The 26,616-nt window shown below is 38.8% G+C and overlaps 2 protein-coding genes and 1 long non-coding RNA gene across 4 annotated transcripts in view; 2 read left to right on the top strand and 1 right to left on the bottom strand.

Annotated features, from left to right (window-relative positions):
• Positions 1–13,050, top strand: part of NUP88 (nucleoporin 88) — a 29,886-nt gene extending 16,836 nt beyond the window's left edge. Inside the window, exons 8-17 of one of the 2 annotated variants that reach the window (XM_045569992.1) lie at positions 423–521; positions 6,479–6,569; positions 8,798–8,899; positions 10,449–10,607; positions 10,840–10,965; positions 11,067–11,132; positions 11,273–11,353; positions 11,662–11,788; positions 11,945–12,063; positions 12,803–13,050. In XM_045569992.1, the coding sequence (XP_045425948.1) occupies positions 423–521; positions 6,479–6,569; positions 8,798–8,899; positions 10,449–10,607; positions 10,840–10,965; positions 11,067–11,132; positions 11,273–11,353; positions 11,662–11,788; positions 11,945–12,063; positions 12,803–12,866 (1,034 nt within the window). In that variant the 3' untranslated portion in view covers positions 12,867–13,050. Of the gene's footprint in view, positions 1–422; positions 522–6,478; positions 6,570–8,797; positions 8,900–10,448; positions 10,608–10,791; positions 10,966–11,066; positions 11,133–11,272; positions 11,354–11,661; positions 11,789–11,944; positions 12,064–12,802 lie in introns of both variants that reach the window. The other variant, XM_045569993.1, reaches the window with a different exon arrangement.
• Positions 13,051–13,257: 207 nt separating this feature from the next.
• RABEP1 (rabaptin, RAB GTPase binding effector protein 1) overlaps positions 13,258–26,616 on the bottom strand; it is a 90,819-nt gene continuing 77,460 nt past the window's right edge. Inside the window, exons 13-18 of the mRNA XM_045569989.1 lie at positions 23,582–23,722; positions 20,677–20,866; positions 20,038–20,093; positions 17,846–17,944; positions 16,854–16,970; positions 13,258–16,024 (exon numbers count right to left, since the gene is read on the bottom strand). Coding sequence (XP_045425945.1) covers positions 15,923–16,024; positions 16,854–16,970; positions 17,846–17,944; positions 20,038–20,093; positions 20,677–20,866; positions 23,582–23,722 — 705 coding nt within the window. The 3' untranslated portion in view covers positions 13,258–15,922. The remainder of the gene's footprint in view (positions 16,025–16,853; positions 16,971–17,845; positions 17,945–20,037; positions 20,094–20,676; positions 20,867–23,581; positions 23,723–26,616) is intronic.
• Positions 22,819–25,700, top strand: LOC123650830. The gene is made up of 3 exons (XR_006739497.1): positions 22,819–24,316; positions 24,482–24,633; positions 25,284–25,700. It is a non-coding gene; the product is annotated as an uncharacterized LOC123650830 (long non-coding RNA).

The following is a 26,616-nucleotide window of genomic DNA, read 5'->3' as shown; positions in this document are numbered from 1 at the left end:
TTTTACATCCCAATATTAAGATTCTTCTGTTCGCCTTAGCACTATATTATACTGTAAACATAATGTTTATATGTACTAGGAGACCAAAAAATTTGTGTGACTTGCTTTATTGTGAAGTTAGGTTTATTGCAATGGTACATATCTCCTAGGTATGCCTGTACTTAAAATATATTTGAAAACTGACTTCAAATTTAAAAATTTCAGGCTGTAGTGAGCTATGATTGTGCCACTGCACTCCAGCCTGGGCAACACAGTGAGACCCTGTCTTTATTAAAAAAAAAATTTAATTTCAAAACCCCTAATAGTGCCAAATATAAAAGTCCTGTAAGCTTTCCATCAACAAATGTATTTGTAGGCTACTGGTGTAACTTATTTCAGTTTTTTAGTGGCTACCTTTATATCATTAATGATTCCATTTTCAGATCCCAAATGCCCTTCAAGATATCATTGTACTCATGAAGCTGGTGTACACAGTGTTGGGCTGACTTGGATTCATAAACTTCACAAATTTCTTGGATCAGGTGAGTTTATTAACTTTCTGTACTTTTAAGTAGGTTTCAGAGGCTCTATTGAAGTAGTTTGGAATAGAGAAAAATCAGTGAAACTAGAAGGTTCTTTGAAAAGATCAACAAAACTGACATTTAACTAGACTGACCAAGAAATAAAGACTAAAATTACTACAGTTAGGAACGAAAGAGGGATATTACTGCCAACCTTATAGAAATAAAAAAGATGGTAAGAGAATACTGTGAACAACTCTATGCCAATTAGATAACCTAAATGAAATGGACAAATTCCAAGAAAAAAACAAACTATCAAAACAGACTGAAGAAGAAATAGAAAATTTGAATAGACCTAATGAGATTGATTATAGTAATCAAAAAACTGACCAAAAAGAAAAGCCCAGGGCCAGATGGATTCACAGTTAATGAATTAATGCCAGTTCTTCACGAGCTTTTCCAAAAAAATTAGAAGAGGAGGGAACACTTCCCAACTCATTCTGTGAGGTCAGTATTACTCTGATATCCAAACCAAACAAAGACAGCCAAGAAAAGAAAATTATAGGCAGGTATCTCTTAAGAATACAGGTACAAAAAATTTATAACAAATTACTAACAAACTAAATCTAGCAACACATAAAAAGGATTATACATTGTGACCAAGTGAGATTTATCCCAAGAACGGAAGCTTAGTTTAGCATTCAAAAATCAACTGATGAGGCCGGGCACGGTGGCTCACGCCTGTAATCCTAGCACTCTGGGAGGCCGAGGTGGGTGGATCGCTCAAGGTCAGGAGTTCGAGAGCAGCCTGAGCAAGAGTGAGACCCCGTCTCTACTAAAAATAGAAAGGAATTATCTGGCCAACTAAAATATATATATAGAAAAAATTAGCCGGGCATGGTGGCGCATGCCTGTAGTCCCAGCTACTTGGAAGGCTGAGGCAGTAGGATCGCTTGAGCCCAGGAGTTTGAGGTTGCTGTGAGCTAGGCTGACCCCACGGCACTCACTCTAGCCCCAGCAACAGAGTGAGACTCTGTCTCAAAAAAAAAAATCAACTGATGTATTTATTATAGTATATCAATAGAATAACAGACAAAAACCATATGATCATCTCAATAGACACAGATAAAGCATTTAAGAAAATCCAACAGCCTTTCATGTTAAAAACACTCAACAAACTAGGATAGAAAGAAACTTCTCAAACTGATAAAAGGCATCCATGAAAAACCCACAGCAGCCAACACTACGCTTAATAATAAAAAGACAGAGTGCTTTCTGTGTTGGCTTTCTACTGCTGCTGTAATAAATTACCACAAACCTACTTTTTTAAAACATCACAAATTTATTATCTTACAGTTAGAAGTTATACGTGGGTCTCAACTGGGGTTAATTTTCCTTTCTGGAGGTTCTAGGGGGAATCCATTTCCTACCCTTTTTCACCTTCTACCACATTCTTTGGCTTGTAGCCCCCTTCCTCCATCTTCAAACCCAGCAAAAGTGGGATGAGTCCTTCTCACATTGTATCACTCTGACCTTTTCTGCTTCCTTGTTTCACTTTTTTTTTGTTTTGTTTTTTTGAGACAGGGTCTTGTTCTATTGCCCAGGGTAGAGTGCCGTGGTGTCTTCACAGCTCACTGCAAACCTCAAACTCCTGGGCTCAAGCAATCCTCCTGCCTCAGCCTCCCAAGTAGCTGGGACTACAGGTGCACATCACCACACCCAGCTAATTTATTTTTTTAGTTTTTGTAGAGACAGGGACTCGTTATGTTGCCCAGGCTGGTCTCAAACTCCTGGCTCAAGCAATCCTCCCAGCTTGGCCTCCCCAAGTGCTAGGATTACAGGAGATTGGCCCTCCTGTGTCACTGTTAAAGAAATTTGTGATAACATTGGCTCCACCCAAATAATCAAGGATAATATCCCTATCTTAAAGTCATTTGATGAGCAGCTTTAATTCCATCTACACCTTAATTCTCCTTTGCCATGTAGCCTAACATTTTAACAGGTTCTGGGGATTGGAACATGAACATCTTTTAGAAAGTCCATTATTTCACATCTGAGCCAAATGCAAAATCCATTTACCTCATCTCAGCATCCTCAAAAGTTTCATTATAACATCAACACAAAATTCAAAATCTCATCTAAATCAAGTATGGGTGAGACTCAGTATAATCTACTCAGGGGCAAAATTCTTTGTGGACCTAAGAAACTAGAATAAAAGTTATCTGCTCACAGAACACAATGCTGGAACAGGAATAGGATACTAGTTGCAGACATTCCAGTTCAAAAGGTGAGAACATGGAAGGGAAAAAGGAATCACAAGTCCAAGTAATTTCAAAATCCAAATTCCAGTAGATTTCAAGTCCTGGGGATTATCCTCAGTGCTTACAGCTCTGCCTCTGAGTCATCCTTCGTTTTTTAAGAAAGGTCACATTTGTTTGTAGTTAAGTAGTTTCACCAGCCTGTTTCCTGCCTGTAGAATTTTAAGGGTGTAACAGCCTTCTCTCCTCCTCTGTCTGACCCTTCAGTCTAAACCAACAATGTTTTCTGCTATTACAAAATTCTTAAGAACTTTTTGGGTCTCCTTTGTATATCATAGGGATTCACTGTAGTAGATATGAGGTTCATCCACAGATCTTTTCTAGATAGATAATCCCATATCTATTTTATGCTTCCACTGAGATGGCTGAATGATCTAAATTACACTCTTAATCTCTTCAAAAGAGCCTTTGTGTGACTTATTATTCTGATATTTTTATCTTTCTGAGGTATTAATAGAAAGTGTTACAGCCACACCCATGGCTTTTTGTCCAGAGCATCCTTTCCTGACAGTGAATCTCTTAATTGTAGCATCTTTTTCCATCTAGATAGGCCAAGAATTTCCCAAATCATCAAGTCCTTGTTCCTTTTTGTTTAACAGTTCTTTCCTCATTTATATCTTTCTTCTTATCTTACTATAATTAATAAGAAGAAACCAGGCTGCAACTTCAACACTTTGCATGGAAAGTGTCCAGTTTAATTGTTTATATGTTCTGCTTTCCATACTTCCCTATTAAGATAAGGAACAAAACAAGGATGTCTGCTCTTGCTACTTCTGGTCAACATTGTAATGGAATTTCTAGATAAGGAAATTAGCCAAGGAAATGAAAAAAGACATCATATTGGAAGGGAAAAAGTAAAACTACCTTCTCAGATGACATGATCTTTTTATATAGAAAATCTTAGGGAATCTACTAAAATTTATTTGAACTAATAAATAAGTCCAGCAAGTTTGCAGGATACAAGAGCAATATACAAATAGCACTTCTATTTCTATGTACTAGCAGTGAACAACATGAAAAGAAAATTAAGAAAACATTTCCATTTACACTAGCATCAAAATGAATAAAATATGAATGAATTTAACAAAAGAGGTGTAAAACATACTCTTAAATACTGTAAAACATTATTGAAAGAAATAAAACCATTTAAATAACTGAAAAACATCCCATGTTCATGGATCAGAAAATATATATTGTTAAATGGCAGTCCTCCCCAAATTGAGCTAAATATTTAATGTAATTCCTGTCAGTATTCCACCTGGCTTATTTGTAGAAATTGACATGCTGATCCTAAAATGCATACGGAAATGCAAGTGACCCAGAATAGCCAAAACATTCGTAAGAAACAAGAACAAAGCTATGGTAATCAAGACAGTGTAAATATTGGCATAAGGATACACACATAGGTCAGTGGAATAGAATTTGAGAGTCCAGAAATAAACCTTTACATTTACATTCAGTTGGTTTCAATAGGGGTGCCAAAACAATTCAATGGAGGAAAGAATAGTCTTTTCAACAAATACTGCTAGGTCAATTGGATATTCACACGCAAAAGAATGAAGTTGTACCCCTTCTTCACAGCATACACAAAAATGAACTCAAAATGGATCAAAGACCTAAATGAAAGAAGTAAAACTATAAAACTTTTAGGAAAAAACATAAGTGTGAATCTTTGTGATCTTGGATGGGTGGTGGTTTCTTATATATGACATTAAAACATAATAGGTAAAAAAAAAAAAAGATAAATTGAACATCATCAAAATTAAAAACTTTTGTCCTTCAAGGACACTATCACAAATGTGAAAACAACCCACAGAATGGGAGAAATTATTTGCCAATCATATATTTTATAATGGACTTGGATGTAGAATATATAAAGAATCCTTAGAACTCAATATAAAAACATAAATAGCCCAATGTAAAAAATGGGCAAAGGATTTACATAGACATTGTTCCATCAGTGATATACAAATAGCACGTGAAAAGATGCTCAGCATCATTAGTCATTATGGAAATGAGATAACAAAACCACAGTGAGATACAACTGCACACCCACTGGAATGGCTAAAATGAAAAAGATGGACAATAACAAGTGTCGATGAGGATGTGAAAAATGAAGACCCTCATACACTGCTAATAGAAAGGTAAAATGGTGCAGCCACTTTGGAAAACAGTCTGGGAGTTCCTCAAATGATTAATCATAGAGTTGTCATAAGCCCAACCGTTCCACTCCTGAGTGAAGAAATCCACGTTCATGGATAAGAAAATCTAATATTGTTAAATGACAATATTCTCCAGATATTCAAGAGAAATGAAAACCTGTGTCCACACAAATATTGTTACATGAATGTTCACAGCAGCATTATTCATAATAGCCCTAAAGTATATCAGTTGATGAATGGATAAGTAAAATGTAGCATATCCATACAATAGATTATTCAACAATAAAAAGGAACGAAGTACTGATTTATGCAACAATATGGCTGAATCTTGGAAACATGCTTAGTGAAAGAAGCCAGTCACAAATAACTACTTATTATATGATTCCATTTATATGGAATGTGCAGAATAGGCAAATCTACAGGTAGATTAGTGATTGCCTAGGGGAGGCTGGTGGAAATTGGGGAGTAACTACTAATGGGTATGGGGGTATTTCATTTTTGGGAAACGAAAATATTCTAAATTGTGATGGTTGTATAATTCTTGTAATATACTAAAAACGCATTGAATTGTACACTTAAAATGGGTGATTTGTATGGTATTGTGAATTGTTTCAAAAAGCTGTTCCAGGTTGAATATCCTTAATCTGAAAAAAAAATTTTTTTTTTTTTTGAGACAGAGTCTTTCTCTGTTGCTTGGGCTAGAGTGCCATGGCGTCAGCCTAGCTCACAGCAACCTCAAACTCCTGGGCTCAAACAATCGTTCTGCCTCAGCTTGCCATGTAGCTGGGACTGCAGGCATGTGCCACCATGCCTGGCTAATTTTTTCTATATATTTTTAGTTGTCCAGCTAATTTTTTTCTAATTTTAGTAGAGACGGGGTCTCACTCTTGCTCAGGCTGCTCTCGAACTCCTGACCTTGAGCGATCCTCCCACCTCGGCCTCCCAGAGTGCTAGGATTACAGGCATGAGCCACCACGCCCGGCCCTTCATCTGAAAATTTGAAATCCAAAATGCTCCAAAACTTTTTGAACACTGACATGATGCTCGAAGGAAATGCTCATTGGAACATCTGGGAATTTGAATTTTCAAGGTTAGGGATATTCAACCACTAAGTATAATACAAATGTTCCAAAATACATAAAAATCCAAAATTTGGAACACTTCCGGTCCCAATCATTTTGGATAAAGGGTACACAGCCTGTATAAAAATAAAATCAGTGTTAGTAAGGAAGAGACTGTGGAAGGGAATAATTTCTGGGATTGTTCTCCTCAGTGAAACATTTCTGTATTTAAAAACCTTACTAGGGAAAATCTTACTTTCCTTCTTGGGGAAGAAATCTAGACCCCTGGGGAAAGGATATTTCTGTATGTCAGAAAGGCATAGTTCTTGAGAAGCAGTGTTTTGAGATAGGAACCTAATCGCATTTAATATCATTAGCATTATAATCTGGAGACTTGTCTAAACATCAGTTAATTTATATAATGTGTTCCTTTGTAGATGAAGAAGATAAGGATAGTTTACAGGAACTTGCTACAGAACAGAAATGCTTTGTCGAACACATCCTTTGTACGAAGCCATTGCCATGTAGGTAAGGACCTTTCTCTCCCTTGTATACACGGAAAACAATTGTTCATTTCAGTAATTCAGATACATATATATACATTATGCTCACATACAAATGATTCATTGCTGAATCATTTGACAGTAAGTTGCAGACATGCTACTTCTTCCCTAAGAGTATCGTGTTCATCAAAAGCTTTCTCCTGCTCCAGGGCCACTCCACCTGTTTTCTTTGTCTGAAAGGTTATTTCCCCTAGCCCTACCTGAAGCTTGCTGTCTTCTCTTGGCTAACTTACTCTTCTTTCTGATCTTAATGTCACTTCTTCAGAGAGAATGCTTTTGGCTCACAATCTAACTTAAGTTTCTCCTATTCTCTTTTTCTTTGTAGCACGTATTACAATTTATATCTGTGTCTGTTTAATGTCTATTACCACTACTAGAATATATGTTTCATTAGAGCAGAGACTACGTCTGCCCTTCACTGTATTGCTGGGCTTATTTGATGCTGTTGCCCACACTTCCTCTTTGAAACATTCTCCTTCTTGGCATTCTTGACATCCTTCCCTCCAGGTTCTGCGTCAGTCTCTCTGGCAGCCCTTTTCTCAAGTTTCCTTCCTGGGTTGGGCTCCACTGCCCCCACTCATTGCTCATAAGTAAGTGTTGCTCCCAACTCTTTCCTCAGGTCTCCTCTAATCATTCTAGGCCCTTTCCTGAGTAACCTTTGCCATAACCATGGCTGGAGTGCTGATGCTTCCACATCCATATCATCTTTACCCAGACCACTCCAAACTCCAGACCTACAAATCCAGCTGCATACTGGGCTCCTCCACTTGGATGTCCTATAGGAACATAAAACTCCAGATGTTCCCTTGACTCATCTTCTGTCTTCCCCAATCTGCTCTTTCTCCTATGTCCCATTTTTCTAAAGGGTACCACATCTACCCAGTTATCCCCAGTAGAAACCTGGGAGTCATTCTAGACACTTCCCTTTATTCTGTTCATCAATTACTGAGTATCTGCGAGGCCCTCTGTTAGACACTGAGTGTACAGACGTGAGGCACTCAGTATACACTAAGAAACATAATCTAGATTTGGCAGTATAGAGGACTGCAGGGAAAATACTAAACAGTCTTGCTTAGGAATGAATATATATGTAAGAAAACTATAAAGCAAAGCAAGGACATGCTGTCATAAAAGTCAGAATTAGTGATTACTTCTATGGCAAGTGAAAGGCTGTGATCAGGAGGGTCACATGGGAAATTGCAGTGTCCTAATTCTTGACCAGGGCAATACTGGTTATATCATATATATATACGATATGTATATATATATATCATATATATATGCATAGTGTATATATGAGTAGTGTATACATCTCACACTAATAATGAAAACTAAAATGTTAGTACCTCCCAGATCCGCCTGCCCTCAAAAAAAAGGTGAATTGGAAATACAGAAGGGGAACTAGTATTGTCGACTACTGTTTAAAGATTGCTGGTTCTTAAGGGAAAAAGAGAATAGATTAAGGAGAACTGGGCATTATAATGGAGAATGTTTTGAATACAAGAGACATGAACTTCTTTGTAACATAGACAATAGGGAGATTTTGAAGTGACACCCTTGATGGTACAATCTTCAGAAGGTATGAAAGGGGGTGACATCCACATTCAGATGCAGAAATGTGCTGTGGGTACAGAGGTGGGATGGGCACAGGGCCAGCAGGAGAGTGTATTGGCAGGAAGACAGTTCCCATGTGAGGGCCACAGTTTTCAGTTTCTTTAGTGAAGTAGGAAGGAAGATTGAGAGGAAGATGCATGCTATCTACACTAAATGAAGTCCTATGACATAGATATTGGGCTTCATTGAATGTTTAATGTGAGATAGACTCTGAAGTTCTGTTCATTTAACAGTTTCTCAGCACTTAATCTGTTAAGACATTGGGCGAGGGACACAAAGTTAGCTGGGACTTAGGTGCCAAGCAGAGACATAAATAATGGACTTCAGTGTAGCACGTAACTGCTGAAATTACCGTGAGTACCACTGTATGGCTGTGGATTCCTGAGTGACTTAGTCAAATGGGCTCTAGACTATTAAGTGCAGAGCTGCATTACAGGTTTCCAAGTCACTACTTTTGAGGTTACTGCACTGATAGATAGCATGTCCCAAGCAACCTGAGAAGACCACAGACCTCAGTCCCATCTTTGCTCTTGGTCTCATTGCATTTGCTTTGTAATTTAACTATAACTGTTTTTTCAGGCAGCCAGCTCCAATTCGAGGATTCTGGATTGTCCCTGACATTCTGGGGCCCACAATGATCTGCATCACCAGTACCTACGAATGCCTCATAAGGCCTTTATTGTACGTCTTGTTTTGTATTCTCCACACAGCTCTTGTTAATTCTGTAGAATTTAAGCTGGGAGGATGCCCTCAGTAAATGCAAAACTCCATTATTGATATGAATTAGATTTAATGATTATCAAGCTCTGTGTGCCAGGCTCAGAAGCAAGCCATTGCATTGCCTCCTGGAATCATCACAGCAGCCCTGTAAGGAAAGCACTGTTATCCCCATTTTATAGAAGAGGAAACAGGGCTCAAGAGGTTAAGTAAATGCTGAAGTCACAGAGTTGAGATGCAGGTCTGACTAGCGTCAAAGTCCATACTTACACTCTTTAATTTCTCCATCTCTGCCAAATTGAGGGGCACCATAGAATATATAAACTCTGAAAGAAAAGTGGTATAAAGCTGAACTCCTAGTCCTTGGTCCCCTTAAGGAATTCAGATATTAAGCTATAATCACCATTTTCCTTTTCTAAGAGCCCTGGGAGGTCATTCTGCGTTATATAAATTCAAGAATAGAAGTACCAAAACCAAAAGTCACCAGGCCCTCCAAACACTAGACCCTCCAGTCTCTTGGGGTCAGTTCAAAGCATGCGCTTCTAGATAATGACATTAGTTCAAAATACTGGCATTAGTTTACTGTCCTTAGAGGATCTTCCATACTCTTTGAAGACTGACAAGTTCTACCATTTGGATGGGAAAATAAATAATCCGATTATCAATTTTGTGTTATTTATACTAAAAGACACAAAAAACTCTAGCAAGATTAAACAAAAATAATAAAATCACAGGGGAAAGAATTGCCTGTCAGCTGCCTCGGCATATTTTTTTAAAAACCCATACTACCTTTAGTAAAAGTAAAACCTAGTCACACTAGGTTACTTCAGAATAAAAATGTGAATCCCAAAGGGGAAAAAACAAACATTAATTATTTGAATACCTTCAAATCATGTTTCTGCCTATCTCCCTGAAGTACAAATTATCTGTAATGTTACTAACTCTTCCAAATTTTAATTGTTGCCTTCAAAGTAAGTCACTTACCAACACTGCCAAAGGTTAAGATCTTTCAAGCTCTTTCTGAAATTGTTTACAAATATTTGCATTTGAGTGGATGTAATTTTTAGAAATCAAGTTGTATAGAACCAAATATACATGTATAGTAGTATCTTAACATTTGTTTTGATCAAATCTAAACTATACCTAGAAAAGAAATGAATGATTTATTTAGGTTTGTGGTTCTGGCTTATGAACTGGCTCTTAAGTCCTTTGCAAAAAAGTCTATGATGAGTTTATATTTTTTTTGCTGCCTTGATCTTTTCAAAAGAATTTGAAGTGGCAGAGTCCAAAATGCTTTGAGAAATGGCAGCACTGGTGAAGTAAGGGTGTAGCATCCCTAAGTGACCTTACCCTAGATAGAAAACATGCATTCTTATACTGTAATAAAAGTAACACCTTATTATAGTTGCTTAGGTTCTCAAAGTTCTGGTAAATGTGGTTTATGCTTTCCTGTGATACTTACGATAAATCATTCCATGGTAGACTTTGATGGATTTATTTATTTATTTTGCAGAAGTACAGTCCATCCAGCATCTCCTCCCCTGCTTTGTACCCGAGAAGATGTTGAGGTGGCACAGTCTCCCCTCCGCATTCTGGCTGAAGCCCCAGATTCCTTTGAAAAGCATATTAGAAGCATCTTGCAACGTACTGTTGCCAATCCAGCGTTTTTGAAGTATGGGATCTTGGGCATAGAGGTTTTAAGACCGGGTTCTCTTCTTCATAATTGCTGTGCGTCCTTTCTGTCCTCAGCTGTGTCCTGTACTTTTTACTGTGGTAGAGTTGAGACAGACACAGGGCACTGAATCAGCTAGTGAATAGAAGGAGAAAAAGCAGTTATGACTTGAGTCTGTTTTCAGTTATTTTACTCAGCTAAGGAAAATAATGGTAGAAACTTTGTTTTTAAGATCATCTGAAAAGGATATAGCCCCTCCTCCTGAAGAATGTCTTCAGCTCATCAGCAGAGCCACCCAGGTGTTCAGAGAACAGTACATTCTTAAACAGGACCTGGCAAAGGAGGAGATTCAGCGGAGGTATGATGTCCTCTGTTCACAAACCATCACAAACCCTGGCTGGTAGCTGATGTATAACAGCCTAGACCTGGGTTCTGATTAAACTTTATTTGTTCTTGAAGGGTCAGATTACTATGTGACCAAAAAAAGAAACAACTAGAAGATCTCAGTTATTGTCGAGAGGAGAGGTAAGTGTGAAAACCAGGGAGAAGAAACCAATAAATAAATCAATAAGACTGGAACTACATCTCACCCTAACGGGCTGAGCCACATCAGTTGGCTTCAACATCTGGGTGGACGCCAAGAATCTTGTTTCTTATGCCATTAGAAAAAGTCTGCGAGAAATGGCTGAACGCTTAGCTGACAAATACGAGGAAGCCAAGGAAAAACAAGAAGATATCATGAACAGGTCAGTGGGCTGTATGACATATAGTTCCCTACTCAGGTACTAACAATGCTATTAAGTACTTAGCTGTTACCCATGGTATTAAGAAAATAGGCCGTAACAGGTGCTCACGTACCTACAGAATTGAGTTGATTCCCCTCCTTCTCTAAAGTGTATATTAGGGAAGACATGATGCTTTCCCCTAACCCTGTAGGACTATGGGGGCCTCTTTCACATATACCAAAGTCATGAATTACAAGCTTTATTTGTGATTATGTTTCTCCTAATTAATAGAGATCTTAAGCTGAGATGTTTGCTTACCTTTTCTAAAGGATGAAAAAAGTACTTCACAGTTTTCACTCTCAGCTCCCAGTTCTCTCTGATAGTGAACGAGACATGAAGAAAGAATTACAGCTGATTCCTGATCAACTTCGACATTTGGGCAATGCCATTAAACAGGTAGGAATGGATGCAAGGTGTCTAAATTCAGTACTTATTTTTAAGCACTTGTTCTACAAAAAATAATTAAGTATAAAATTACATACTAAAACAGATACTGTGAAAATGTGTGGCAAACCATAGCTAAAATTATCTATGTTCTGTTTGCTACTTAAGGTTACTATGAAAAAAGACTATCAGCAGCGAAAGATGGAAAAAGTATTGAGTCTTCAAAAACCCACCATTACTCTCAGTGCTTACCAGCGAAAGTGCATTCAGTCCATCCTGAAGGAGGAGTAAGTAAATACTTGCAATCAGCTGTTGTTGTGGTAGTTTTTCCTTTGTAGTATGCCCAAATCAATCTGTCTTATTAGAAACCTGAGTCTTGGCACTCATGAGTGAAATAATTACTGGGATGAGAGTCACTTGACAGGGACTTAAGAAATGAGTATGGTGGGAGGATCAAAAGTGATGACCTTCCTAAAACATGATTTTGTTTTATGGTCAAAGGTGTATCATAACGAATATGTTCAAAAATATTTCCAATACTTGCACCAGTGTTTGTCACCTTAAATAGTAAATACCATTGCTATCCATGTGAAACCTTCAACTGTGAATTTTAGCAAAGCAGGGGGGATTTTTGGTTTTTTTTGAGACAGAGTCTAACTCTGTTGCCCGGGCTAGAGTGCTGTGGCATCAGCCTAGCTCACAGCAACTTCAAATTCCTGGACTCAAGCAATCCTCCTGCCTCAGCCTCCCAAGTAGCTAGGACTACAGGCATGCGCCACCACGCCCGGCTAATTTTTTCTATTTTCAGTAGAGGTGGGTTCTCTCTCTTGCTCAGGCTAGTCTCAAACTCCTGACCTCAAGCAGTCCTCCCACCTTGGCCTCCCAGAGTGCTAGGATTACAGGCGTGCCCGACCCAGGAAAGCAGTTCTTAAATATATCAACATTACTGGCTTAAATTCTTAAGAATCCATACTAATGGCTTACTCATTCGTTGTATTTCCAAATGTGAACTTTATGATTTTATAGGGGTGAACACATAAGGGAAATGGTGAAGCAAATCAATGATATCCGCAATCATGTAAACTTCTGACATCACCAGGAGCAGATTCACCATGGAAGTTAACACCACTGAAGGCTTAAACCCATACTGTAAAACAAACAGGTAGCATTATCTAATTTATAAAGAGGCATTTCGGAAGACCTTTGGTGTGGTTCATCTTTTTTAATATTTGTTTTATAATTATTGAATAAATACTTTTATTTAAAAAGTGGAATGTACTGTATAACTCAAGTCTATGATTGTATTTAGCAAGGGCTCAGGAACAGACTTTCAGCTGCATACTGCCAAGTCTCCATGAACCCTACTGAGTTTTCTCCATATATGAACAAGAATAAGAGCTTTGTTTTAAAGTAGCAGCACCAGAACTAGGTCTCTGAAGGAGGACAGAACCCGAGGATTCAAAGGAAAAGACCACACAGTATACTCGGCAGCAGCTTTTTTAATTTGAACACTTTCTTCTTAAGGACACACCTTCAGTACAGTTAACAAATGGTTACACCTGAAATCTGCTGAAAGCAGAGCTCAAGATCCACAATTGCAAAGGCCACTGCTGGCTCACTTCTTCACAGGCAGTATTACCTTTCAGAGCTGAGTCTGGCTGTTCTCTATGTCCCAATACAACTTGTTACTGAGTGGGTACAGTGTGCAAGTTTGGCACCACAAAGGAAGAAAGAAATAGCTTGGTATGTAGCATGTGGTTTCTGTCCTCAGCTTTAGTCATCTTTTTATACCTGCCAATATGAATTCTGAAAGGTAGTACTGTACCTGCCTAGAAATGGCTGAGTGACTGCCAGTTGAAAGCCACATGGTAAGGTACGTTACAGGTAAGAGGTAAATCAGGTTAGACATGCGTGAAAACGTGTGTGCAGACTGAGCATAAGCACAGGAACACTCGTGAAACCCAACTGATCCTTTCCTTTGTCTAGAAGGGCTAAATCCCACCTTGTACATTAGTTCCCATTTATGCAGGAAACCCAACGTAAAGAATTGTTTCCTGCCTAGATAGTGTCAGTTTGTTTCATACCAGAAACAGGTTGTTAAACAACACCTAGAGTCTCAGTTTGAGTTTTTCTATATTTTCCTCAATAAACTGGATTCCAAAAGTTTGTATCTGCCACAGTAGGGACCAGTAACAGTTCCCTAGTCATGATTTTATTTCCCAGTACCATCTTCTGGAGAAAACTATCTGTAAGGTGCTCAGTCTCAGCAGAACACTTCACTGGAACCTATAGCTCAGTAGGTTCAGAATGATGATGAATTGCTTATCCTGATTTACAGTGCTAATTTTAATAATCTGAAATTAGCTTGGGGCCTATCCAAGGGACTAGTCTTAAACCTATAGAGTTTAAATTTGATTGCATTTTGTTATTAGTAAAATTCCCTGAAACACAATGAAGATATATGTTTCCTTTATCTAAACCACATAGCACTTTATACAGAGGGACTTTAAACCAATTAGAATTATGTTTCATGCGTGACAAGCCTTTAGCACTATTCCCATAATTAGTATTTACTTTTAAATTCATAATCATGAATGCAAGACTTCAATAATAACCCAAGAGATAAGGTATGTAGTCCTTATCATTTGTCCTGTGGAAGACAGAAGTAAAGACCTTTAGGGCAAGTCCATAATGACTTCATTTATAACAAAGACAATTCACGTTACACTGTAAGTTGATGGAGGCTTTAAGTGAACCAATCTTCTTAGTTCACTAACTCCCATAAGTTTCCTTCAGATAACCTGCTGTTATGCAATCAATCACAAAAATTACTTGAAAACAACAATCTTACTTCTGAACTATCTGCATGATGAATTATAAATAAACAGTGTAGCCTTCCACTGACTATTCCTGGGACAGTATTGCCGCACGTCAATAGTGGATACAAACCCATTCTTTGTGCTTTCTGCAACACTTCATAAAGCTATGGCAAAGACCTGTTTCGTTGAAGATTTCTCACATAGGAATCTAACCTCTTACAAAATGACAAAGCAGAGTTCCAAAATGATCAATATACTAACTGGTTTTCCAGCCCCCAACTTCACCGTAAGCACTGTCACGCTCCATTCCAGGTCTAAATTATGAAAGAAAAATACAAAGTATCTGTCAACCTAGTTACCACCATTTTCATATTTGACACATTTGAAAAAAACAGTACTCAAGCCCACTGATCCAAGTTGAAAGTAAGCAGCAGATTTATAAATGTATACTAGAGGTTATCAGACAAAGCTTGTTTTGTTAATATGTTTTTCACTGATCCAATAACTAAACTAAAACACTTCAAAAGAGTAGGTGGTGCCAGTTCAGCTTTACCCTGCCTGGTACCTGTCGGTCCACGAAGATCATCTAGGTATGCAGAAAAGTGCTTCCAAACAGTTTCTTGTGCTTTTCCTTTAACTTCAACTTCCAACATATATAGCCCCAGCCAAGTTTTCAAATCTTCATAATTAATTCAGTTGTTGAATTGGTTTTGTTTGCCACAGTCCTATGGTTCTCAGGTAAGTTTCAGTAGCATTTAAGGTCCTCCAATGCAAAATAAAAAGGTAAAAGGAAAAAAAATGCACTGAGCAAGGGAAATACAGTCAGTAGCCAATGGCCTGCTCTCATAACTTCATATTTTAATATAAAATATTCATACAGCATACTACACCTCTTGTCTGCTAGCTGAATACTGTTACTGATGAGCTCTAGACAACAGAAAAAGAAAATTCTTTCTTCCAATATCTATGAACAGAAAATGTAATTCCAAACACTATTGGGATGTTGCTTTAGGGTAGGGAAATGTGTTCCAAAAATCTATGTTGGAGAAAGCAGGCAAGGAAACAGCACTTTTTCCATCACCAAATTGATCCCACACCTGTTGGGATCAAGTCTGGAGTCTCGTTAGTGTTCCCATTTGAAAGGTCTGCTGCAAATCACCCTGGCTGTTTGCTGTTCCTGTGCTGCAGTCTTCTCCCACTAGAAGCATTTCTCCAAGTCTTTTGTTGTGACTTCTGTTTCTTCAGTTAAGAGTTAAATAATAATTAATGTTGCTCTAAAGAAGAGTTAAAAACCCAAAGTGCAGGCTAGAATCCTGCTATAGGGGTGTCATGTCTCAGGGAGCTGGTTAATGTCTGTCAGTTTGGTATCATTCAGAATTGCCCGGATTCTCTCCAAGGAGTCTGCTTGCCGGATCCGCTCTAACTGCACCTGGAGAAACAATGGTGAGGTAAGTGCAGGTGGCTCCTGCCTAGATTTTCTGAACTTTACTTTGGTTTAGCTGAGATGCGGCAGATTAATTCCCCAGAGAAGTAGTCACTTCAAAGAAGGGAGGCGAGAAGAATGAACAATTAAATTCAAAATATAATTCCCAAAAGCTGCTATGTAATAGACTGGGACTGCGTAATGCAAAGTGCTGAGATTATGGGTGCAGAGGAGACCTGACTCTTGACCCCTAAGAATCCACAGTTCAGTTGGGAAGAAAGATGCTTACAGAGAGTTTTAGCACAATATACTAAATGTCAGTACAGACATTTGCAGAGTGCCAAGGGAGCATGGCAGAGGGAGGGAGGCACTTTAGCCCAGCTCAGGGACCTAGAGAGGGCACCATGGAGAAGACAACGTAAGCTGGGCCTTGAAAGAAGTCACGAGGGGATGCGATGCTTAGCAGAGGGAACACCGTGCTATAGGCAAGGAACCACAAGTAGTTAAAAAACATTAGAACATAAGGCAGGAAGATGAGCAAAATGTAGGGGTAGGCCTGGTTGGAAAGAGTGTTACGTGGTATGCTAAGTAGTTTATACTTTACTACTCTTAAGGAGGCAAAATTGGCAAGGTATAGAGGAAAAGAAAAAGGGGGCTGAGTCTGAAGAAGACACCAGATTCCTGGCTTGGATGACCAGGTACACATGTGGAGTGGAGGGAGGGGCAGCCACAGTGTAAACCTCTAGCTACTGCCAGTGGTCAAGTCAGGGTTGGCAAGGTTCTCTCCTCCAAAACTGCTTCAGTCCTCTGCTCAGTGGTTCCCCAAATGCCTCACCTGAAGGGTCTGTGAAAGCTTTACAAAATCTCTCTGGACTTGTTCACTGACATCTAATTCTGTCTGTAATCTCTGAGCTTTGTTCTTCTCTTCAAACATTAGTTGTTCAACGGTAGCCTAAAAAATACAAGTATTGAATGAGGATTAATGCCAAAGAGCCAAAGGTGACAATTACTTAGGAAATATAGGGATGTGTAGTTACCTACTGCTAGAGCAGAAAGGTGTGGGTATCCATCATACTCCTATATCCTATTGCTGTCTCCATCTGTAGGGCAAGGGTGCAAGCTGGCTAGGCTACTTGCTCTAGGTTCTAAAATGAACTGAGTGCGAAAGCCAGGAGAAACGGATTAAGTGCTGCCCACCCCACCAGCAGTTGGTGACAGTGATTAATCATCAGAATGCAGGTGCTAAGATCAGTAGCTGTCACAGCAACAGGGATAGAAACTTTGGGGATTTCCTCTGACAACCACAATAGTCAAGCATCCACCAGGAAAATTCTCAGTAAATATGCCCCAGGCAGCCCCAGCTAACTCCAATCTTCCTTACAGAAAACCACTTCAGCAGGATGCGTGGGAGCATTTCAAAAAACAAGGGGCTATTTGAACAACACCGACACAGTTTTTCTGCACTTAAAGTTCTGAACACATCTGGGAAACTTACCCCACAACTAGCCACATGCACTTTTATTCTGAGTTAATGTATCAGTCAAATGGAATGACATATTCAGTCCCAAGTGTGGTCACTGGCCCTATCTAAAACTAGGAATGCCTATGACACCGGCTTCCAGGGATGGCAGTTAGGATTTACTCAATTCTAATATATTAATTCATTTAATTATTTTTTGGAGGGGGGAAGCTGACAGTCTTCCCAACTTTTTAAAAGGTGACACTTCAAAGCAGCAATGTGTTTTTTTTCTTTTAAACAAATAAGATGTGATCCTACATTCTTAGCCCTGCTTTTAATTAAATGAACCAAAAAAAAAAAAAAATCACCTTAGCAGCAGTCTCTTTCTTTAACTGTTCTTCCAAAGTGATCTTTATCTCTTGAAGACTCTCAAGCTGTTGAGACTTCTCTTTTAATGTGGACTCCAACTGTGGAATTAAAAACGCAAAAGCTGAAACTCATAGAAACTCTCCTGTAGGCCATAGTACACTGCCTAGAAGACGCTGCAGCCTGGAAAATTATGCCCAAACTCTCGGGTCCTAGGCCATAGACCTTGGCTACACTTGGAATGCTGTTCTTACACCTTAATCTCTGTGGATTCCCAATTTATTTTCTTCTAGACCTATTCTTCCATTAACCATTTATTAGGCACCTACTATACTCTAAGGCCTCGAGATGGAGAAATCAGGAGAGACAGACAAGTAAATAATTATAGCACGCAGACAAGGAGGAAGAAGTATTATATTCTGCCAGAGAAGTTATAAAGAGCTTCCTAAGAAAGATAACATTTGACTCTTAAAAGATGAAAAATTTTACAGGGGCCAAGGAAAAGGGTGGTAAAGGGAAAGTGGAGAGAGATACTCCAAAAAGAGGGAATGGATGGCACACAAAAAATGCATCTGGGAACAGTGGTGAGTTCTGCTTGCCCACAGCACAGAGTGCTGGGCCCTGGAGGCAAGGCTGGAGAGGCAGTGTGAGGCAGGAGAGCTCCAGGCGGACTAAGGAATGGGGACTTGAACCTGGAGATGAAGGGAACCACTGCAGGGTTTTCAACCAGACTGGGACACAATCGAGTTTATTTTTAAAGATCACCTTGATCTCAATATGGAGATGAATTAGAAGGGGATAAATTTTGGAGGCAGAGAAATGAGTTAGACTATTAAAATAAGCCAGGTGAGAAGTGAAGTCTGGACCCAAAGAGTGGCAGCAGGAGTGGAAAGGATGAAATGCGTTTAGAGCACTGTTAGTTTCTACTGATGCGATCTCAGTAACAGAGCGGAGGCAGGAAGCAGACTGCAGCAGGCTGGGGAGTGACTGGGAGGTCAGGCAGTGGAGACTACTCTTCCAATACCCTGGGCAAGAAAAAGAAGAAGGAAGATTGGTAGCTTGAGAGAGAAGTGCAATCCAAAGACAAACTTACTCTCTCTGAATGAGAGACACCTGAGCATGTTCATGCATAAGGAAAAGACTGATCAAGAGATACAGGCTCAAGGCCCAGGACTGCAAGGGTATGACTGAGGGGACACCTGGAAAAGATTGGGGGGGACTCAGTCATAGCACGTGACACAGACACACTGTGGTCAGAGCAGGTCATCATTTTTCTGAAGAAAAAAGAGAAAGAGGAGGCTGGGAATACAGGTAGAACAGAAGCTGAAGGTGGCCCTGCCTGATGACTGAGAGGGAGCAGCTGAGGTAAGGTGACACTGAAGCCACCACTCAGGACAAACGAAGGGGCTACCTGAGGAGCACTAGAGGCCAATCTGACAGCATGAGTCACCAATTCTGGTGGCATCAGCAGGACTAGACCAGAGTGGGCAGTAGTTGAGGGAGGGCAGCAGCAGCAGAAGTGTGGCTAGAGGGGAGGTGAAGAGGCAACCCCCTAAGAGGCAGCCTAAGGGAAGGAAAGCAGGCCATCAGGAAGCTGCTAAGACCAGGAGGAAAAGAAAAGTTCACGGAATTGAAGGTCTGAATGAGGATTAAGAGCTGGAAGGATGGAAGATTGTGGTCAAGAAATGTAAAGCTGGAATGAGATGTCAGAGTGCAGCAAGGTGCAGCCCACAGTGTGGAAGGGAGGGCAGAGTGGAGGCAAGGGCTTTGAGTCAAGAAACAGTGAGGTCGGGGAATTGAACGCAGTCATTACCAAAGGTGCTGATGTCTAAGAGAAGACAACTAAGCCAGCTAGAAAACACCTCCATTTGTAAAAGTGTTTGTACATATTTCTACTGCAGCTTTAAGCATATATCATATCATACCTTGCCTGTCCTCCCTCTACACTGGAAACTCCAGACTACAGCCTTTTCTATCCGTCCTCCAGTTAACACATGGCCTCACACACAGCAGATTCTCCATATATGTGTTCTCCATCACTACCACATCCTTATCCCCACTGTATTTTTCCCACTAAATGGAAGTTCCTTGAAGGCAGGGACCATACCTTAACTACCTTTTATTCCTTGGGTCTAGCACAGTCAATAAATAACCATACATTGCTGAAAGAATTAATTTAAAATTCATGACTCACCTGTCCTTTTTCCACTTTTATTCTTTCTAATTCAGCTTTTAGGCTAGAAATGGAAGCTAGAAGGAAAAGAAGTATTAACATTCATTTATTACTTTGCATTATAATTTTTTTCTTAAAAAGCAAATATATACTGAACATGGGGGGGAGTTTCTCAAAATTGTCCTCAACCAATCAGCATCATAATCAAACTCAGTTAAAGGCAGAGTCCAGGCAAATGGATACTGGGTCATAAACTACCTCTAATCGAGGATCCACATTGCTCACTCTGGCGGGGGTTGGCGGGGGGTGGGGGGGGGGGAGGTATTCCCAGCTTTTAACACTTCCAAGCTCTCCAGGGAAATACCACCCATCAAATCATGTTCCCTGGTGTCTGGGTTCAAGTACTAAGTTTCCTATCTATGAGTAACTGTCAAAGAAAGGCCACAGAACTCCTAAAAAGACAATGAGGGTTTTTTGGGGTTTGTTTGTTTTTATTCCCAATTAGTGGATATATCACAATATCTGGAAAAATGGACTGAGTCCTTACTAAATTCTTTCCTATACTTTCTTTTTTTCCACATTCCATGGCCACTATTACTTCTTACAATCAGAAAAGTTTTATTTAGTCTCTCTAAAAACTACATCACTTTTTATCTTCACCTATTTCCTCCTTGCAGTTTTCTATTTCTAGCTGCAGTGTTTCTTCAAGGTTTTCTTTTAAACACTGTTCTGCTTGAATCTGCTCTTTTAGGAAAAGTATCTCTGCCTTCAGCTTTTCTTCCATGTGGTCTGCTGCTGTCCGCACACTGATGATGTCCTCACGGTACTTTAATACCAACTCCCGCAGTGCCTTGGATTCAAGAGAAAAATGATTACTGGGTTTGTGAGAGTGAAACGAAATAAAGAAAAGAAGCTAAATATTTTCTACAACCAGAATTTTAGATGTTGTTTTGAATGGTACAAAAATTAAAACTTTGAAATTTAACCCACTTAGGGCTTCAAGGGCAGATGCCATGTCAGGTTAACATTGAGCATGTTACAGAAAAAAGACATTTCCAGCCAAAATATGTGTTGTAAACCACATATATTTCCTCAAAACTGTTTCACAAGCAGAAAAATAAAAAGGTTCAGTGACTTACAATATGAGATTCACTAGGAATAATAGCTTAGGAGTCTCTACTATTACTTGCATGAATTTAGGAGGAGTTAGGTAATGAAGACAAAAAAGACTAAAATTCAGAAGTGTGAACGCGAAGAATATAAAATTTATTTACTTATTCACTTCATTCATTCATTCAAACACTTACTGAACATCTACCACAAGCAGAGAACTATGTTAGGCTAGAAGAAAGCAATGGCAAAGAATGGCTTTCTGGCCAGGCATGGTGGCTCACACCAATAATCCTTGCACTCTGGGAGAGCAGGGCGGGAGGATTCCTTGAGCACAGGAGTTTGAGACCAGCCTGAACAAGAGCGAGACCCTATCTCTACTAAAGATAGAAAAATTATCCGGGCATGGTGGCATCTGCCTGTAGTCCCAGCTACTTGGGAGGCTGAGGCAAGAGGATTGCTTGAGCCCAGGAGTTTGAGGTTGCTGTTGAGTTAGGTTGAGGCCACGGCCCTCTACTCAGGGCAATGGAGTGAGACTCTGTGTCAAAAAAAAAAAAAAGGCTTTCTAAGGTGATCAGCTGTCAGTAGTTTTTCTATAATAAATTCAGTTTAAATCTTACTTTATTTTTTTCTCTAAATTTTAGTTCTGTCTTCTTTTAGGAATCCTTCCAATTATATCCTAAAGCAACTCTAAAAACTGGATTCTCAAATAATTAATAAATGTATATAAAGGACAACAGTTTAAAAACCGTAACACAAGAAAAATTTCATAAGGTTTATTACTGAGGCAGGTCCAAGAATCAGGGCTTACAGGCTAGACTAACTACTTCCTTCAAGGATTCTTGAAATTTTTTTAAATCTAGGAATAAAAAGTCTCTAGAGAACATGGAAGAGAAGATTCTTTCTTGCCAAGAGAGAAAAATCTAACAGAGGTGGAAGGTAGTAGAACAGTGATTTTTAAGCTGATAGCAAAAGTAGCTAGGTTCCCAACACCTTTTGATGAAAGCAGTCACCAGCTCAGACAGGAGAAAGGACTCTCCCCAGAGTACCAGTAACCTGACCTGAGACAACTACAAGTTGGGGGAAGGTAGGGAGAGCGAGGAGCTAATGCCAAGATTGGCAATTGAGTCTTTGTACAGGTTGAACCTGCAGGGTAGAATTAGGGGAAACTTTCACATATAAAATTATCAATTTCCAAATGAGATTTCTTAGAACAGTTTTCAAAACAAAATAGAAAGATGTTACTTATACATTTCTTTTACTTATAATTTCCTTTTTTTTTTTTTTTTTTTGAGACAGAGTCTAACTCTGTTGCCCGGGCTAGAGTGCCGTGGCATCAGCCTAGCTCACAGCAACCTCAAACTCCTGGGCTCGAGCAATCCTCCTGCCTCAGCCTCCCGAGTAGCTGGGACTACAGGCATGTACCACCATGCCCGGCTAATTTTTTATATATATATATATATATATATATATATATATATATATATATATATATATATATATATATTATGTATATATATATATATATATATGTTTTTAGCTGTCCGTATAATTTCTTTTCTATTTTTAGTAGAGACGGGGTCTCGCTCTTGCTCAGGCTGGTCTCAAACTCCTGAGCTCAAACAATCCGCCCGCCTCGGCCTCCCAGAGTGCTAGGATTACAGGCGTGAGCCACTGCGCCCGGCCATAATTTCCTTTTTAAAAAAGTAAAAGAAACATGTAAGTAACATCTTTCTATTTTGTTTTGAAAATCGTTCTAAGAAATCTCATCTTTGCCTATACTGTTTATAGGGTTTATGTAGGTTTAACCTAAGACATTTTTATATGTTGAAATGTTTAAAAATACATGAGTATAAAGGTTGGATAAAGTTAAAGGGACAGTTATGAATACCTCTGGGACGCCAGTTTTGTAAACCATATTCACTCAACCATAGAAGAATGTAAGTGACCAAAAGTGTCATCTTTATGAAGAGAAAGATGATGGGTATGCTGTAACCTTTTAAGTGCTACATATAAAAACAAACATCACAAGGGGCTTCGTGACGTCTTCAACATTTAAGTTCTGGCACATTCTCAATCTGATCCCACAAGAATAATTTATAGATGTTAAAAACAGTATGCTAAGCAAAAGAAGGCAGACACAAAAGACCGCATATTACATAATTCCATTCATATGAAAGTCCAGAATAGGAAAATCCATAGAGATAAAAACTAGATTAGTAGTTACTCAAGGCTGAGAGAGAGGGGGAACAGGGGTGACAGCTGTTTCTTTTTGAGGTGATAAAAATGGCTGTGATGCATGTATCTGTGAATATAGTGAAAACCACTGAATTGTACACTTGAAAAGGTTGAATAGTTTGGTATGTGAATTCTATTTTAATAAAGCTATTTATAAAAACAATTTATAGCCATTTCAGAAAATGTACTTGTTTATATTTTTGATCATACAAGTTACCTCTATAGTATCCGGGAGGATGAAGTCCTCTGCTTGCTGTAGTGACACATGGAAGCTATGCTTTCCCTGGAGACTGTCATTATCTTTCTGTAACCTCACCAGCTCTTCTGAAACCTGTTCCCGTGACTGCATCAGCACTGCCTAAAATAGAAATAGATACTAATCACAGCCAGAAAGGTAAATCTGGTTTGGTGATAGATACACCAGAGAAAAACAAAGCCAAAGTAAATAAGGGCTAAGGACAGAGGGGCATTTAATAAAGTTCTGCTAGACTTACAAAAAGCAGCTCACAGACTTTTTGATTTGCAGCCTTTACACATACTGGGGGGGGGGGGGCAGGTGATGAAGCAAGTATCTGAGGTCATTCTCCACTGTTTCTACCAACAGGTTAAAAATAATGAATCCCTTTCCTCCATATCCCTGTACTATAGAAGGACCAGGATCTCTAGCTCAATGGAAGTGGCGGATATAATCAAGACCCATATCAGATAGACTATGTACTCCCACACAACCGTTTCCTCATGGCAAATATTCAACGGGAAATATGGAGAAACAAAAAGCAGTGTCTTCACCTTCCATTACATACACATCTGGTCAAGCTCAGGATCACTGAGAATGGCCCAGCAGCCCCAAATACTGGAAGTCATCAAGAGGATCCATGCTCAGGAAACACAGAGCACCAAGAAGCTTGTTCTGACAATGGGCCATGTGCCTACTTCTTCTGCTTGCTGATGTGTAAAACAGTTTTAGATATTTCATACTAATCTGTATCAATATAAAAATTATTATAGCTAATTTGAGTATAAGATAAAGTTCTGCAAAAGTATTTAATTTCTGCTAAATTTTAATACTAAGTCATATAAATGTAGATTACTTACTCATCCATCATTTATTTTGCAGCTACTGCTCTGTGCCAGGCGTTTTGCTGCCCATGGTAAATGCAGAGATAAAAGACAGGGAGACTTTGCCCTGGGGAAGCTGACGGTCCAGCAGAGGAAAAAAGACAGAAACCAACAGCTACCCTACAGTACTATAAAGCGCTGTGACAGAGAGTGGGTATCACAGTGATAAAAGGACAAAGGGGAACCTAATTAGGGGGAGGAAATCAGGCAGAGGGTTAAAGAACATTTCCCAAAGGAGCTGATGGCTGAGCTGTATCCTGAAGGACAAACAGGCTGCTGGCAGGCAGGCAAAGTCATGCATAAACTTTGGTTAAACTCCACTGGCTCTTATTTTCTTCAGACTATAATGAGTTGTGCTTTACGATCACTTTCAACCCAACTACAACAAAGTATTAGCATCCCATTACCTTCCAGATATGAAAGAAGAACATGTATATATTTGCTTATTTTTGTAAAGAGAAAAACGGAAGGATATGCCAAAAATAAAATGATTATGTATGGGAGTGGATGGAAATGGGTTAACAGAGAATGGGAGTGGATCTGAGTATATATTTTTATAGTTGTGATTTATGAACCATGTTGCATAGTCAAAAAAATGTAAATCAAAAAAGAAAAAAGCAAATTTGAAAATGTAATACAAACAGAAACAAATGGAACTAACTATACATCAAGTTGATAATACAACCACAGAGATAAAAATCAATTCAAGTAACTTTTGAACACAGTACCCAAACTGTAAACCCTCACACGTGGATACAGGCAGAAAGAACTACCAAGTAATGTTGAACTTTACTTTGCAGGTTTGCTGTTGGTAGCAACATTGATGTCATACTGAAACTACTCTGTCCCCACCTTAAGCAAGTCCTCAAAGGTAACATCACCAATAACGGAACCACCCATCATTAATGTGATACATGATGTTATAAACCTCTCATTGAATCATTTCATTTATGTAGTATTCTGGCCAAAATGTCTAACCTAAATCAAATTATAAGGAAATAATCAGACAAATGCACTCTACAAGACAATTAGCCTAAAAAACATTCTATAAGGAAACTGGCCTGGACTCTTCAAAAATGATAATGTCATAAAAGCAAAAAAAAAAAAAAAAAGTGGGGGACTGTTCTAGATTAAAGAAGACTAAAGTGACGTGAAAACAAGATGGAATATGTGATTCTTGACTGGTTTCTGTACCAAAAAATAAGAATACAAAAATAAAAACCACCAATAAAAAACAATCATGGACTTTTGGGGACAACTGGTTAAATTTTAAGGATGTAATAATCCTTAAATTTAAAATAACTTCTTTGTTCTTAGGAAATACATACTAAAATATTTATGAGTGTCATGATGTCTATAACTTACTTCCAAATAGTCCAGCAAAAACACAAACCAAAACATACATACATACACACACATAATACACCTACATATATACAGAGAGAGCAAGTACGGGTATGCACATATGTGGCAAAATACTGGCAACTGGTGAATCTAAGTGAAGGTCTTACAAGTGTTGATTCCTATTTCTCTTTAAGTTTGAAATTTTTCAAAATAAAAAGGTAGAGGAAAATATTAAGATCCCAACCCCTACCATAAACATTCTTCTCTGAAGGGGCCTAAGAAATTGAGTTTCTCTTACTTAGCATAAAAAACTATTCATAGTGATTTCAACAAAATGGTAAAGCATTAGAGTTCATAGTACCTTATTCAACAATTCTCCAATGACACTTACACACACACATTCATTTTAAGTGGAATCAACTTGAAGTGTTTGCAAAGGCAAATGGGTTTTAAAAGACAAGAAAAGATGTAAGGGCCAAAGGAGTGTAGGAGGCTCAACACTATGAAACTTTATCAGCCTCTAACAGTAACTTTTAGGCCAATGTTGTTATTTTGTATTCTCTAATTAGAGAAAAGATATGAAAGTCTCTGGTCAATGATTAGGATGAGAGGCTTCCCAACAGACCATCTAGTCTAGGATTCAGGGATCAGCTCAAAGGCCATTCATATACTAATCAAAAATACTAATCAAAAACAAGCCATCACCATTCTACCTGAGGCATTTTTGTTTGTTTGTTTTTGTTTTTTTTTTTAACTGTCATCCCAGAAAGAGCTGGGTAAGAGGCAGCT

Source organism: Lemur catta, chromosome 15 (genome assembly GCF_020740605.2).
Source record: "Lemur catta isolate mLemCat1 chromosome 15, mLemCat1.pri, whole genome shotgun sequence".
Taxonomy (NCBI): Eukaryota; Metazoa; Chordata; class Mammalia; order Primates; family Lemuridae; genus Lemur; species Lemur catta.
This window is presented reverse-complemented; position numbering and strand designations above follow the sequence as displayed.